The 13,848-nt window shown below is 43.6% G+C and overlaps 1 protein-coding gene across 1 annotated transcript in view; it reads left to right on the top strand.

Annotated features, from left to right (window-relative positions):
• Nucleotides 1-13,848, top strand: part of LRP5 (LDL receptor related protein 5) — a 168,366-nt gene that overhangs the window by 30,091 nt on the left and 124,427 nt on the right. The window contains exon 2 of the mRNA XM_066584175.1: nt 7,956-8,349. Coding sequence (XP_066440272.1) covers nt 7,956-8,349 — 394 coding nt within the window. The remainder of the gene's footprint in view (nt 1-7,955; nt 8,350-13,848) is intronic.

Here is a 13,848-nt window from a genome sequence, read left to right on the forward strand (position 1 = left end):
ACGGCGCGGCACCCCTACTATGAGGGGGTGTGGCTAGGGTGTGGCTTATTACGACACATGATTTTTACCACCATCGTTATAAAAAGGACAGGACTGTTTAAAAAACACACTGTATGGGATATTGATATACATTATATTTAAAATTAACATGTTGCAGATTTAAATCACACACCACATGTCAGTGTCCGCACTGGTTTTGTGCAGATTGTTTCCACACCGTGTGGATGATTTTCAAAATCTCATCTACTTTGCTGCTACAGCTACTGTAAATTCCATAATTAATCCGCCCCGTATAGTAATAGTGTCTCTCCCTCCCACCCCCTCATGTTGGTGGCCCCACTAGTAATAGCAACCCCCCTATATTGTTGGCCCCACTAGTAATGGCGGCCCCGGTAATAATGTTGACCCCCACAGTAGCCTCAGTAGTAATTATTGCAGCCCAGGCAGTAATAGGTGAACCCTATTGCGGCCCAGGCAGTTATAGGTGAACCCTATTGCGGCCCAGGCAGTAATAGGTGAACCCTATTGCGGCCCCGGCAGTAATAGGTGACCCCTATTGCGGCCCCGGCGGTAATAGGTGACCCCTATTGCGGCCCCGGCAGTAATAGGTGACCCCTATTGCGGCCCCGGCAGTAATAGGTGGGCCCCTATTGCGGCCCCGGCAGTAATAGGTGGGCCCCTATTGCGGCCCCGGCAGTAATAGGTGGGCCCCTATTGCGGCCCCGGCAGTAATAGGTGGGCCCCTATTGCGGCCCCGGCAGTAATAGGTGGGCCCCTATTGCGGCCCCGGCAGTAATAGGTGGGCCCCTATTGCGGCCCCGGCAGTAATAGGTGGGCCCCTATTGCGGCCCCGGCAGTAATAGGTGGGCCCCTATTGCGGCCCCGGCAGCAAAAGGTGACCCCAGTAGTAATAGCAAAGCCTATTGCGGCCCTACTACAGAAGACACGGGGACAGTGACAGTGGGGCTGGTAAGGGGAAGAGGATAGCTGAGGGGAGTGGGGACAGTACAAGGGAGATGGCCGGAGTTACAGCGGGGACCGCAGAAGGGGGAGGACAGCCGGCGGCAGCGGCCCCAGTAAAGGGGATGGAGAGGGGGGAGCGAAGTCCTCATTTAGGAAGAAGTCTTCTGCTTTTGAAATTTTTGCCCAATGGTTGAATGAAAGATCTGGAACTTTTGAAATCTCTTCATTTGCAAGAATAATCCAAGAAAGATCGTTCTCTGTCCAGAAATGTTTGGCCAGTTTGAACAATTGTAAACCCCAATATTGACTAAAATGTGTATGGCTACATCTGCAAAACCGAGTGTTCACTGTTTGCTCAACCATCAACCTATTTCTGTTTTAATTTGTATGGCCACCTTAAGTAGACCTGTCTGTTAGGAAAGACTCCAGGGCTATGTCTTCCACAGAGGGAATGAGACGAGTGCTTTTGGCTTTCTGTAATTGTTTTATAGAAACGTTTTACCTGCACTCGTGACTTCCTTTGATTGACACAGGAAAATAGAGGGGAAAGGTGCACTCCCCCACCAGTAGCCATATTTAAACCAAGAGTAATGGTGATGACCATGTGGAGAGGATCTTTTAATTTTATTTTCTATTTTTTTCAATAGTATTTTTATAAATTTTTTCATTTTCAAAACGGATTACAACGTGCTTAGTGATCATTCATGTACCGAAAAATGATACACATTTTGTAATGTGTCATTGTCTTACAAAATAAAATGTGTTAATTATAACACAAAGTTGTAGAACAGTTAACCAATAAACAGAAGGGTAAATAGCAGGTGTTAAGAAATTCCTGTAGTTCAAGCTCCAGAAAATGTTTTCATATTGAGAGGCGGCCCAGGTGTTTACTACAGAGAAAAAGATGCCGCAGTCATCCCGAAAAACAATGGTTGCTGGACATCCCGGGGAGAAGACATTGCAGGCAATCATGTTTTCATAAATGTGTGGTTGATCAAAGTGACAGTTTCTCTTATAATGGGAATGTTTTCCAAGTTTTTCCAATGTCTCAGTATGACAATATGTGATAATACTAATATTTTACATCCCAATATTCTAAATATAAAGGATAATAAGTGAGATACTGAGTCTCCTTTGGTGAAGGAGAGGGCATCTACATAATATATGGAGCAGAGTTCCCCTATTGCCAAAACCCCCTCCAGCAATCAGCCATACAGTTGGGATACAACTGCAGGGTGCGCTCCACCAGCAATTTATTCATAAGATGTAGCTGGTATTGCTTCAGTTTCGAGGCAGAAAGTGTTTCTGGAATCCCTTGAATTTTAAGTTGTTACAGCGCGACTGGGCTTCCAAGTCCACCACCATAGCTCTGAGTCGGTCTAGCTCTGATTCCAACTAGTAGTGTGCATCAAAACGTTATAGGACGTTGCAAACTCCAACAATTTCACATTTTTCAAAAGGTGGTATATCCTAAAGGGTGGTGCGTCACTCACCCTTGCATGGTGTTGCCCCTCAGGATAGTCCTTTTCCTGCCTTTGTATTGTTGGGTGGGAGGAGACCACAGATGCCATGTGCCCACGCATGTGGTGGTGGTGGTGTTGTTGTAGAGAGTCCCACCTGGTCTCCACGTGACTTTCCTGTGAATCATGAGTTGCGAGTTAAATGGCGCAGGCTGGATGTGAAGTCTTGCTGTTCGATTTAGTTGCGAAGCTCACTTGGGCAAACACTTTTCAGGCATTGATGCCAGGAAGCTTCTCTGTGGGCTTCCAGCTGCACCATCTTGGTCCCATTTGCATGGACTGGGAGAAATAGAAAGTTAGCGGGTTCGACTGTTTAGCAGTAAACCGCTTTCCTCTCCTTGGCATCCTGCATGTAGAGGCTGCAGGTAAGTTAGGTGTAGAAGTACTGTTGTGTAGTCAAGGCCCTGGTTTTACAGGAGCTCTGTGCTCAAACAGCCATTCACTTTGGCAGGCAAGCCGCGTCCACCATGTGGAGGATTATTTGTGTATTCTTCGCATTTTGTGAAATATTGGCACTGGATACCCACTCCTGACACCTTTCTCCTTTTGGAAGTTCCACACCTAGCTTCATTATATAATATATAAATATAAAATGTATTTTCTTTTAGCTAATGAAAATGTTTTTGCTCTTTTTGCACTGATGCATGATGAATCCAGATGTTTGGGTCGGTCTTGCACAAAGTATTGACTGGCAATGATGTCCTTCCTACGTGTTTGTGTGCTTTGATCAGCCTGTTTTTCCCCCTTGGCTTGCAGTATAAAGAACCGTGAGTGCCAGAGGCTTCTGATCAAACAATAGATGTTTGCTTTTAAACTGGCATCTACCTTGGATGCTCAATAAGGATGACTGCCTGTTAGAAGCTGCTGACTATAAGTTCTGCAGTCTGCCGTAAATAAGGCTATATATAATAGATTAGTCACGATGATCAGGAATATACGTTATACTAAATCTTTTCCTACAGAAATGTATCTTCTGCATTGACTTCATACTTGCCATTGGTTGGATTGGCAGTCATGCTGCTGCTCCTCAAAGCTGGGTATAGCAGAGTGTTGCCATCTTTTAATGCTGACCTAAAAATGGTTGGTTGTTGGCAGTACATCAACTTGTACAAACTGGCATTTGCCTGTTACCTGTAATGGAAGTGTGACTGTTCCCAGCAAGAGAAACCAAGTAATCTTGTAGATATGATACCTTTTAATGGCCAACAAATACATGATATTCTAGTTTCTAACCTCTCAGGACTCTTCCTCAGGCATAATCCTGAGAGGTTCGAAAGCTGGAATTAACAATATGTATTTTTGTTAGCCATTAAAAGGTATCCTATCTACAAGATTACTCGTTTTCTCTTGCTGACAACAATCACAGTTAGCTCTACCGGCTAACACTGTACCAAACTTTTGTCATTCTACTGTAATCGAAGAGCGTGAGACGAGAAAAGTCCAGCGATTGTCTGTTCAAAAAATACCCCCAAGTATTAAAATCTAGAAGTGTAAATGTGCATGACTTGGCAACTTGCTACATCATCGATCGACACTCGTTATGGGCAACTTATCAGCTTGTGTAAAAAGGACCTTTTAAGGTATATTCACATATAACAGAAATTCTGTTGATTTTCCACAGAGCAAATGGCTGCAGAAAAGTTTCAGAATTTTACAGCACCAGCATGATGGGAGACCTTTCAACAAATCTCATCCATGTGTGTAGAGAAAAATCTGCGTAAAGTCATCAGAGACACGGGACACTCCCACCCCCGTCATGATTTAAAAGGCTATTTAGCTGAATGAGGTCCAGTGGTGGTTTTTATTCACTGAATTGCGCATCTGTATGCGTATTTCTTGGGCATGTGCGCACCTCCTATAGACTTCTTTGGGGACCTTTGGCGCACAAAAATGGAGCATGCTGCATTTTTTTCGCACATGTGAAATGCACACGTAGAAGAGACATGAGAATGAACCCATTGAAATCAGTGCCTTCTATTCTCTGTCTATTGCATGTACATATTTTGCGTATGCAAATACTTTTGTGTGAAGGGGCTCCTAAGGCTGTACTTTGAGGCATATTTTACTCATATGTAACCTTCTGTATTCCTCATGTAATACCCAGATTCTCCCGGTTGTCTCACACAACTACCTCTTTGCTTTTTCTCTTTAATCACGGGTAAGGTACTTGGTCAGTGTTACAGACTAGCTGTAATGCCTAGCCATACAAACCTTTGCGATAATGACTGCAGGGAAGGCACAATCCCACCCTCCACGTTCTGCACATTCCCCCATTATTACCCATGAGCTCAGTTTTTGGAGGGCACACAGTGCATACAAGTCCCAGCGCACCAGGTGTACTCTCGTTTCCCTACTTTGCATATGGAGCGTTGAAGGGAGAAAAAAAAAAACTTTTAAAAGCTGTAAACTGTCTAACAATGAGCCATTGTGTGGTGCAGAATGAGGTAAATGTGGATAACATTGTGCTCTGCAGTGCTCGTGTTTAATAGTACAAGTGTTGTCTGGCTCTTGGCTCTCTGCCTTCCCTCATTTTCCGCCTACATTATTACAAGATGACTGCAAAATTCCTTCACCTGAGTACACGTGGGCCGCAGGAGTAGGTTTGCTCCATAAGAGCAGATGTACAGTTTTTGCTGATGTATTGGAAATCATTTTTAAGTAAGTCCGTCAAACATAAACTATTATATGTATAGAGCAAGAGAGATGTAGTGTGCATATACACCATAATATTAGAACCACTAATGGGTCAAGTGAATAACTAAATGGTAGGATAATGGGATCTTCCAGGATTCGGATATTGATGACTTGCCCTCAGGGTAGGTCATCAGTATAGATTAGTGGTGGTTGATGCCTATCGCCCCCACAGTCAGCTCTTTGAAGCTGCTATCCTGAGCATTGTAGCCTCTTCACGTAGCTAATTGGGTCTAGGGTGTCAGACCCCCAAAAATATATACGGAAGACCTATCCAAAGGATTGCTTGGTGTCACACCAACCTGCTCTGCTGAGGGATTTCCCATAAACCTAGAAGTGAATAGTAAAGAAGAGAAAATTGCCCACGTTTTTGGACTAGTCTTCTGGAGAACATATGTTCATGTATTCCTTGATCACTTGCTGTGTGTAAGGGATGAAACCCCAGTTTAAAGGGGGTGTTTGAGTTATTTTTAAGTCTTGTTCCCTTTGGCCAAACATACGGTAATAATAGATCCAATACTCTCATCTTCTGACTTCTTGCAGCTCCGGCACCGCATCCGCCAGTCTCTGACTCTGATTACAGGCTGCACTTGAGTGTCACAGAACATGCCCTGCACCCTCTTCCAGAAGGGCTTATTCACACTCACGTATTTTCTGTCCATGAGCTGTTCGTGAATTTCACAGACCGCACATGGCGCCATCATAGCCTGTGAAACTATACGCGCTAATGGGTTTTCACACGGACTGATGGTCCATGTTAAAAAAATCGCTACATGTCCATGTAGATCGGAAACTACAAGGTGGCCGTATGAATGAAGCATGAAGATCAGTGCTTACTGTTAGCAGCTCAGGCAAGATGGCCAACCCCATACTCATGTACGGAACATGGAATAAAAACCTGCAATAACAAAATAAATGCAAAAAAAGAAAGTGTATATTTAGGTTTTAATTAGTAAACTGTATACTTTTACTGTTACAAACCCCTTTGTAAAAGCCCTTTATAGAGATCTTAAACCCTACAAAGTTGTTGAGTTAAACCACGCAATGCTTAAAATATTGCCAGATTTTTTTTTTGATAGTTAAAATCTGAGTAATACCAAAGTGTTTTGTTTATCTTAAAGGTTTTTTTTAACTTATTTTAATAGACTTTTTTAAAACTTTTTTATAATGTGCAATGCTCTAAAAAAACATACTGTTTAAACTTGGCCATTGTGGGTTATATTAGACTGACCCTTCCAGATTTTTTTTTTTGTGTTCTGTGGATGCTCTTTTGAGCTCTGTTTGACTTTGTAGCCCTATTGATAAATTTAGTGTGTACAGCTGAAACTTTTTTAGCATACACAGGAATGAAAACAAAAAAGGGATGAGAACAACCTTAGGGCTCATTGACAAACGTAATTTCACCACGTAGTGCGCGTGCGATGTACACGCATGTAATAGGCGGTGAATTCGGATCACACCACTGATGTTAAGTGATGCCGGGGAGGTGAGCTCTGTCCAGATTAAGGCCCATTTACAAGCAACGGTTATCGCTCAAAATTCGCTCAAACAATGGCTTTTGAGCGATAATCGTTTTGTGTAAATACAGCCGAGCGCTCCCAGAGGAGGATATAGAAGACAAGCGGGGTGTCCCCGCTTGTCGTCTGCATCCAGATGTTTTCTGCATGGAGCGCCCGGCTGTTATACACCCGAGCGCTCTGTGCGGGTATGGAGAACGCAGCTGGACAGCTCTGTTCTTCATACCCCGCCTGTGTTCAGGGAGCGGGATACAGCTGAAACAATAGTATCAGCTGTATCCCGCTGTGAATTCTTGATAAGGCTGATCGTTGTCTGTCAGCACGCTGAAAGATAACAATGAGCGACGGCTTAACGAAAACTGCTCAATGTCAGTGCAGTTACACACAACGATTATCGCCCAAAAAACGGCTTTTGACTGAATTTTGAGCGATAATCGTTTTGTCTAAATGAGCCTTTACTTGGCTGCTTACATTAGTTCCAAACTGGCCATACATATTTAGTGACTGCAGGCAACACATGAACGTTCTTTCATGGATGAAAGCTCTTTCGCCTGACTATCTGATGAAGCGTGGTTGCCTTCCTTCCAGGTGATGTCTGTCTGTCATCGGTAGGCTAAACTGATCAATCATTGCAAAATGTTATCCAACAAATGATTGTTTTGGTTGAAATCGTTGATTTTCTTCAACTTTAGACATGCAAACTTCTGGACATCGGAAGTCTCATTTGTACAAAGTAATATTCCAGCCTATAAATGTGTCCACAATTCCCCAGTGACTAAATCTCCGTTCCCCACCATCATATAACCTACAGTACATAGTTCGCGGTAGCCAAGTCGCACCTCGCCCTATATTTGATTTCAATATATTTGCTCTACTTCCTGACATGGTTGAAACCCCAGATGAACTTGTTGCAGTTCTATCTTCCAGCATGCCGGCCGAGTCCCACTGTGTGTAAACAGTGCCGATGAGTAACAAGTCACGTGTCTCTTCACATTGTAGTTGTTTCTTTTGAAGTGGTGCCATTGCTATTGTTACATGGAGTTCTGTACACAGACGGAAAAGCAAAAATAACGATTTTATTTTAAAGGGTTTTTCTTTTAAACAGTAACCATCATCATTTTCATTCATTTTTTTAAATTAAATGTTTCAACTGCGGCGATGTTTGGTGGTCTAGAAAATGATGTATCAGGTCGGTGATTGAAGTGTTGTGAAGAAAGACAGTTGTAAGAAATTTGGTGACACTTACGATATTTTGTCATTTCAGGATCTCCATCATTGCTTTTTGCCAACCGCCGAGACGTTCGATTGGTTGATGCAGGGGGAGCAAAATTAGATTCTGTTGTGGTGGTGAGCGGTTTGGAGGATGCGGCCGCCGTGGATTTCTTCTATGCTAAAGGACTTGTATATTGGACAGATGTCAGCGAGGAGTCAATAAAAGAAATCTCATATAACCAGAGTGGAAGTTCGCAGAATGTCATCATATCTGGCCTTGTATCTCCGGACGGTCTGGCTTGTGACTGGATTGGCAAGAAGCTTTATTGGACGGACTCCGAAACAAACAGGATAGAGGTTGCTAACCTCAATGGCACTTACAGAAAAGTCCTGTTTTGGCAAGATCTGGACCAGCCTAGGGCCATAGCATTGGATCCTGCTCATGGGTATGTTATGTTCAGTGTTTGAGTAACTGTGTCCCCCTGAGAGCCGCCCCCCCCATACCTCACGTGGGGAAAACTAACTCGACCAATATGGAGAAGAAAAAAAGTAATATTTAGAGAAACTAGCAGAGAAAGACAATTCCTGACTGTACTAAATTGCATATTCATTTGATTTACAGCAGTCAGCGACTATTTTGTATAATAAGTGAGATTAGAGCCGGGCATTGGCTGTCATTTAGAGATCACTGGCAGCATAGCCTTTGTCACTCCTTTACATTTAAGTTACACCACGTATAACCGCAGAATGGTGCAACGGGATTAGCAAATACGGGGGAATTCTTTATTACTACTGTCTTTAAATTCAGACGGCATAAAAGTAGAGCAGGCAGTAGAAGATGCTCCGAGATTATCCCAGTGGCTCACGGCTGGTTAATTTGCCATATCACGTTATGCCTACTTTTGATTGCCTTACCTTTTTAAACCAAAATTTTGGCACATTTCGATATTTTTCTAAGCCGCGTTCCCCTTTTCAAACTTGTATATTGAGTCAGAAGTCTGGTGCGTTTGGCTTCACAAGTAGGGGCTGAGCAAGACAAGGACTGCATGGGATTTTGTGCAGCAGTAAGCGCCCAGGCGATACTTTGTTTGTAAAATGCATGTGTTTCCAATGTGGCCAACTTCTGCATTGCAAAACTGCATGCATTTTTCCCCTGATGCAGTTTTAACCCCTTAGTGACGGCCCCATTGCCTTTTTACGCCCTAGCTAAGTGGGCTTTAATCATCAGGGCCGTAAAAACATGCTCCATGGGCTGGGGACGTGACAGCTCCATGCTGGCAGCTGATGGAGGTAACCAATAACCTGGAGCTGTTATGGGGGGCCAGGATATCCGACCCCCGGTCATGTGATTTAGCGTTATCAAATGGATAGTGCCATTCGCATGAAAGTAAATAAAAAGTGAAAAAAAAGTAAACGTTTCAGCTTCCCTCACAGATCGCATCCATGAGGGGCGCTGGCACTACTCACCCCCATCCTCCGCAATTTCCCATGATGATCTGGTCCGAAAACCACCTTTGGCTGTCTTCTGAGCATTCGCGCCAAAGGAAAAATGGCGACGCATGCGCAGAAGACTGGATTGTTGCAGGACATTTGAAATCTCTTGGCTCTCTGCTTCTGAAGGTAGCTGGGAGGCATGAGATGTTACTGGGGACCGCGAATGGAGGTGAAAATACTCACCCTCGTCCTCCAGGGTGTCCCGCGGCGATATGGTTCTTCCAGGACCTTGCATCGTGCTTTGCGCATGTGCGCCTGAAGAAAACGTCGGGCATATGCACAGAAGGGCTCGTGCCCCAGGAGATTTAAAATCCCTCTCTGGAGCAGAGATATCTCACCGGGACCACTGTATGCAATTCCGGTCACATGATTACAGTTATCCAATGGATAACAACGATCATGTAAATTAAATTAAAAAAAAAAAAGTTTAAGTTTCATCTCCCCTCACGGATCATATCCATGAGGGAGGATGACATTATGTACTTATAGACCCTGGATTTATTTGCAGACCTTACCCCGGCTACTGCACTCTCGCCACGCGCCAAAATGGCGGACACATGCGCAAAAGCCGTGGGTTGCCCGGGTATTTTAAAGTCTCCCTGGTCCTAATTAACAAGTGTAGCCCGAGAGCCTAGAGATTTCACGGGGTGCCACGGTACGCGGTCCCTAGTCACATGATCGCCACTATCCAATAGATAACGGCAATCATGTAAAATTAAAAAAAAAGTTTATATTTCACCTCCTGTCAAGGATCCGATTTTATGAGGGGAGGTGAAATTACTTACCTAAGGCCTCTGGCGATGTCCCCCGATGGGATCTTTATCCGTCGACCTATTCCCAACTTCGGCGCAATGCGCCCGTCGGCAAGATGGTGGACGTAAGCACAGAAGCTGCGGAGGGCACAAGAAATTTATAATCTACTTGCTCCTGGCTACTAAAGGTAGCCGAGAGCCTGGAGCAGTGACCGAGGGCCACAGTGAGCGGTCTCTGATCACGTGATCGCCGTTATCCAATGGATAATGGCGATTACGTAACAGTTAAATTTAATGCTCCTTTCGGTTTGGGCCCTGTTGTGCATATGGACATAATATTAGGGCCACAATGGGTATGTTTCTGAACACAGGACAAACAGGGGGATCCATAAGGTGCAAGTCTTCATTCATATGTGTGCTCTACAAAAAAAATAATTGTTTTTACAATGACACAATTGCCCCAAAAAATGAAAATCATAATTTTTGCCTTCTGCTTTGCTTAGATTCATTAAGGGGTCTAGTTTTCAAAATGAGGTCATTTGTGGGGGTCTCTGTTGTTTAGCCGCTCAAGGGCTCTACAAGTGGGCAATGGGGCCTAAAACACCTTCAAGCAAAATGTCTGTTCTGAAAGCCACCGACTACTCCTTTCGGTTTGGGCCCCCTTGTGCATACTGACATAAGATTAGGGCCACAATGGGTATGTTTCTGAACACAAGACTAATAGGGGGTATCCATTTTGGGGTGTAAATCCTCATTTTCATGTGCACTATACAAAAAAAAACTACCCTTTAAAATGACATATTTGCAAAAATATGAAATGTTGTATTTTTCTCCTCTAAATTGCATTATTCCCTTAAAAAAAACCAGAGGGTTCAAAATATGCATGATATACCCCTCAGTGAATACATTAATATGAGTATTTTTTAAATTGGAGTTATTTGTGGGGGTATCTTTCACTCTGACACCTATGAGCCTTTGTAATCTTGGCTTGGTGTAGGAAAACAAAGTGTTCCTCAAAATGTTGTTAAGTAATGTTAAATTTGTGCGTCTCCTTGTCCCCCGCATACACTTGCTCTCGTGCTGTTGCATGGGATCTAGTATCACTGGCTTGCTCACAGAGCAGCCAACAGGGCGGCGGGGAGTCTGCAGAAGATTTCTCTCCTCGCTCTCCCCCGCTCCTCTCCATTGCCTTAACATTGCCTTAACATAGCGGCTATTCAATACTGAACGGCTGCTATTTACACTGAATGATCAGCTGATCGTCCATCGTTTATGCTGCATAAATGATGGACGATGAGCTGATCACTCAGTGTAAATAGCAGCCGTTCAATATTCAGTGAATGGAGAGGGGTGGGGGAGAGCGAGGAGAGAAATCTTCTCCTGCCGCCCTGCTATGAGCCAGTGATACTAGCTCCCAGAACCGATATTCGTCCCCTCTAAATGTGTCTTAAATGATTAAGAAAAATAAAGTTTTTCGATTGTGTGTCCAGAATAAAGTAAACAAATGGAAATATATATCTTAACAAAAATTTGTACAGTAGGTTTTGCAGTTGAAAATGTGAAAAAATAATTATTTTTTTTAAATTTTCCCAATTTTGGTACTTTTAATGAATATACACAAATAGTATTTGGTCTATTATTACCACCTGAAGGAAGTACAGTATGTGGCGAAAAAACAATGTCAGACTCACTGGCAAAACGTATGTTAAAGTGACACATGTCAGACTTCCAAAATTTGGCTTTGTAACTAAGGGGTTAATTGCGCCATAAGGCCTTATATACAGTGGCATGTGCGATTTGCAAATCCAGGAAAACCTGCTTTTTCTTTCTATATGTGTATTTCAGAAGTGCGTGAAACAAAAACAGAACGTATGCCATGCAAGTGCATTTTTTCCCCTTTTTTTCTTGATGCAACCATTGACTTGGATGGACGATTCTCGGCTGAGAATCGAACCATGATGGTATAGTCTGCTTTTTACTCGGACTATCCAACTGAGTAGAGAAAAAACACTCATGCAGATAGAACCATTGAAGTCAATATGTTCTATTTATGCCGGAGTTCATTCGAATAGAAAAAACGTCCATGCGAATAAGGCCTATGCTTATGCACCCTTTGGCTGCCTGTCCACGGGTGATGATCCCGCTCTGTAAAGCTTTCCATAGGGTTGCTATGGAAAGCAGAGCACCGACGTCCACGAGCGGGATTTAAATCGCGGCATTCTCCGCTGTGAGCCTGTCACCTCTCCCCCTCCTCCCGTGCGCTGGAATAACGCTAGCGATATTCCACTTCGGCCGGAGACAGGGGGCCTTAATCTTCCCCCAATATACTAGTATAATATGCAATGAAGACAGCGCACACGCATGTTTAGATGCAGTAGTAGTGCAAACCGTTGGATGTGACTCTTCATGACGACTGCTCGTTCCATCCCTCTACCACTCTGATTAATGAAGGCTACTTTAGCTCAAAGCTTTGTCACTTTATATATTTGGTGGCACAGTTAGACTGATTGCAGTTAAACATCTGTGTCTGCTGTCCTTATTGTATATTATGGGTTGTAACTGCTTCTAGACAGTGGGTCAACTGGGACTTGTACCACAGATCCAATCATTAAGGGAGTGCTACCACCTACTAGCTCTAAAAGAGAACTTGTCACCATGCTGCCCAAATCACAGGATAAACCTATTTTGAAGTTTGACTTGGAAGGGCACTTCAGGCCAGGTGGTGCCGCAGCAGCCTGAAGTGCCCTTGAGAAGTCTGCTGCAGATCCTCATCAATCTGTACCGTTGCGGCACATTTTTGCACGAATGTACCCTTAGAAGGTTTCCTGGACTTAATTTTTTTTTAAAGACAAGTTTAGAATTCTGTAAAAGAAAGACATGCTCTCCTACCCCAGAGGTGCCCAGTGCCCGTTGCTCAGAGCATGCAAGAATTAGGCTGGTGGTCACATGCACAGGAGAGCCAGCCTGCTGCTTCTGGATACTAAGCAACCATAGTCGGGGTCCCAGAGCTGGACCGGTGAGCTGCCGGAGTAGGGGACTGTGTGTGTTTTCTTTATGCATTTATATACCTGTCAATTTTTTTTTTTGATGTTCTGGAGAACACCTTAAATCTCAAAAACCTTTACTACAAAAAAAAAAATGTATATAAATATGTGCGTTTCAGGGACTTGTAGGCTATAGTGGGTTAAACCTTTGGTAACGTTTAGACAAGCAAATGTTTCTGTGCCTTTTTTTTCTTAATTTTATTTTTTGGGATCGAAAAAAGTGGATAAAAATGTATGTGTGGCATATTTTTTTTCTTATTTTGCATCCCAGTCACTGGGAAGTGTATGGGTTTTCAATTTAGAGATGAGCGAGCGTACTCGCTAAGGCAAACTACTCGAGCGAGTATTGCCTTATGCGAGTACCTGCCCGCTCGTCTCTAAAGATTCGGGTGAGCATGGAGGAGCGGGGGAGAGAAAGTAAGAGAGATCTCCCCCCACCCGTTCCTTCCCGCCCCCCGCCGACACCTGAATCTTTAGAGATGAGCGAGCAGGTACTCGCATAAGGCAATACTCGCTCGAGTAGTTTGCCTTAGTGAGTATGCTCACTCATCTCTAGTTTTCATGTTTCAATGTTTTTTCCCTGCTATTCCTGTATCGAATTCAAACGTAAGATTTAATAATGATTACAGTAAAAACAGAAACTTTTTTTAATGTC

The sequence above is a fragment of the Eleutherodactylus coqui genome, chromosome 11 (assembly GCF_035609145.1).
Source record: "Eleutherodactylus coqui strain aEleCoq1 chromosome 11, aEleCoq1.hap1, whole genome shotgun sequence".
NCBI lineage: Eukaryota > Metazoa > Chordata > Amphibia > Anura > Eleutherodactylidae > Eleutherodactylus > Eleutherodactylus coqui.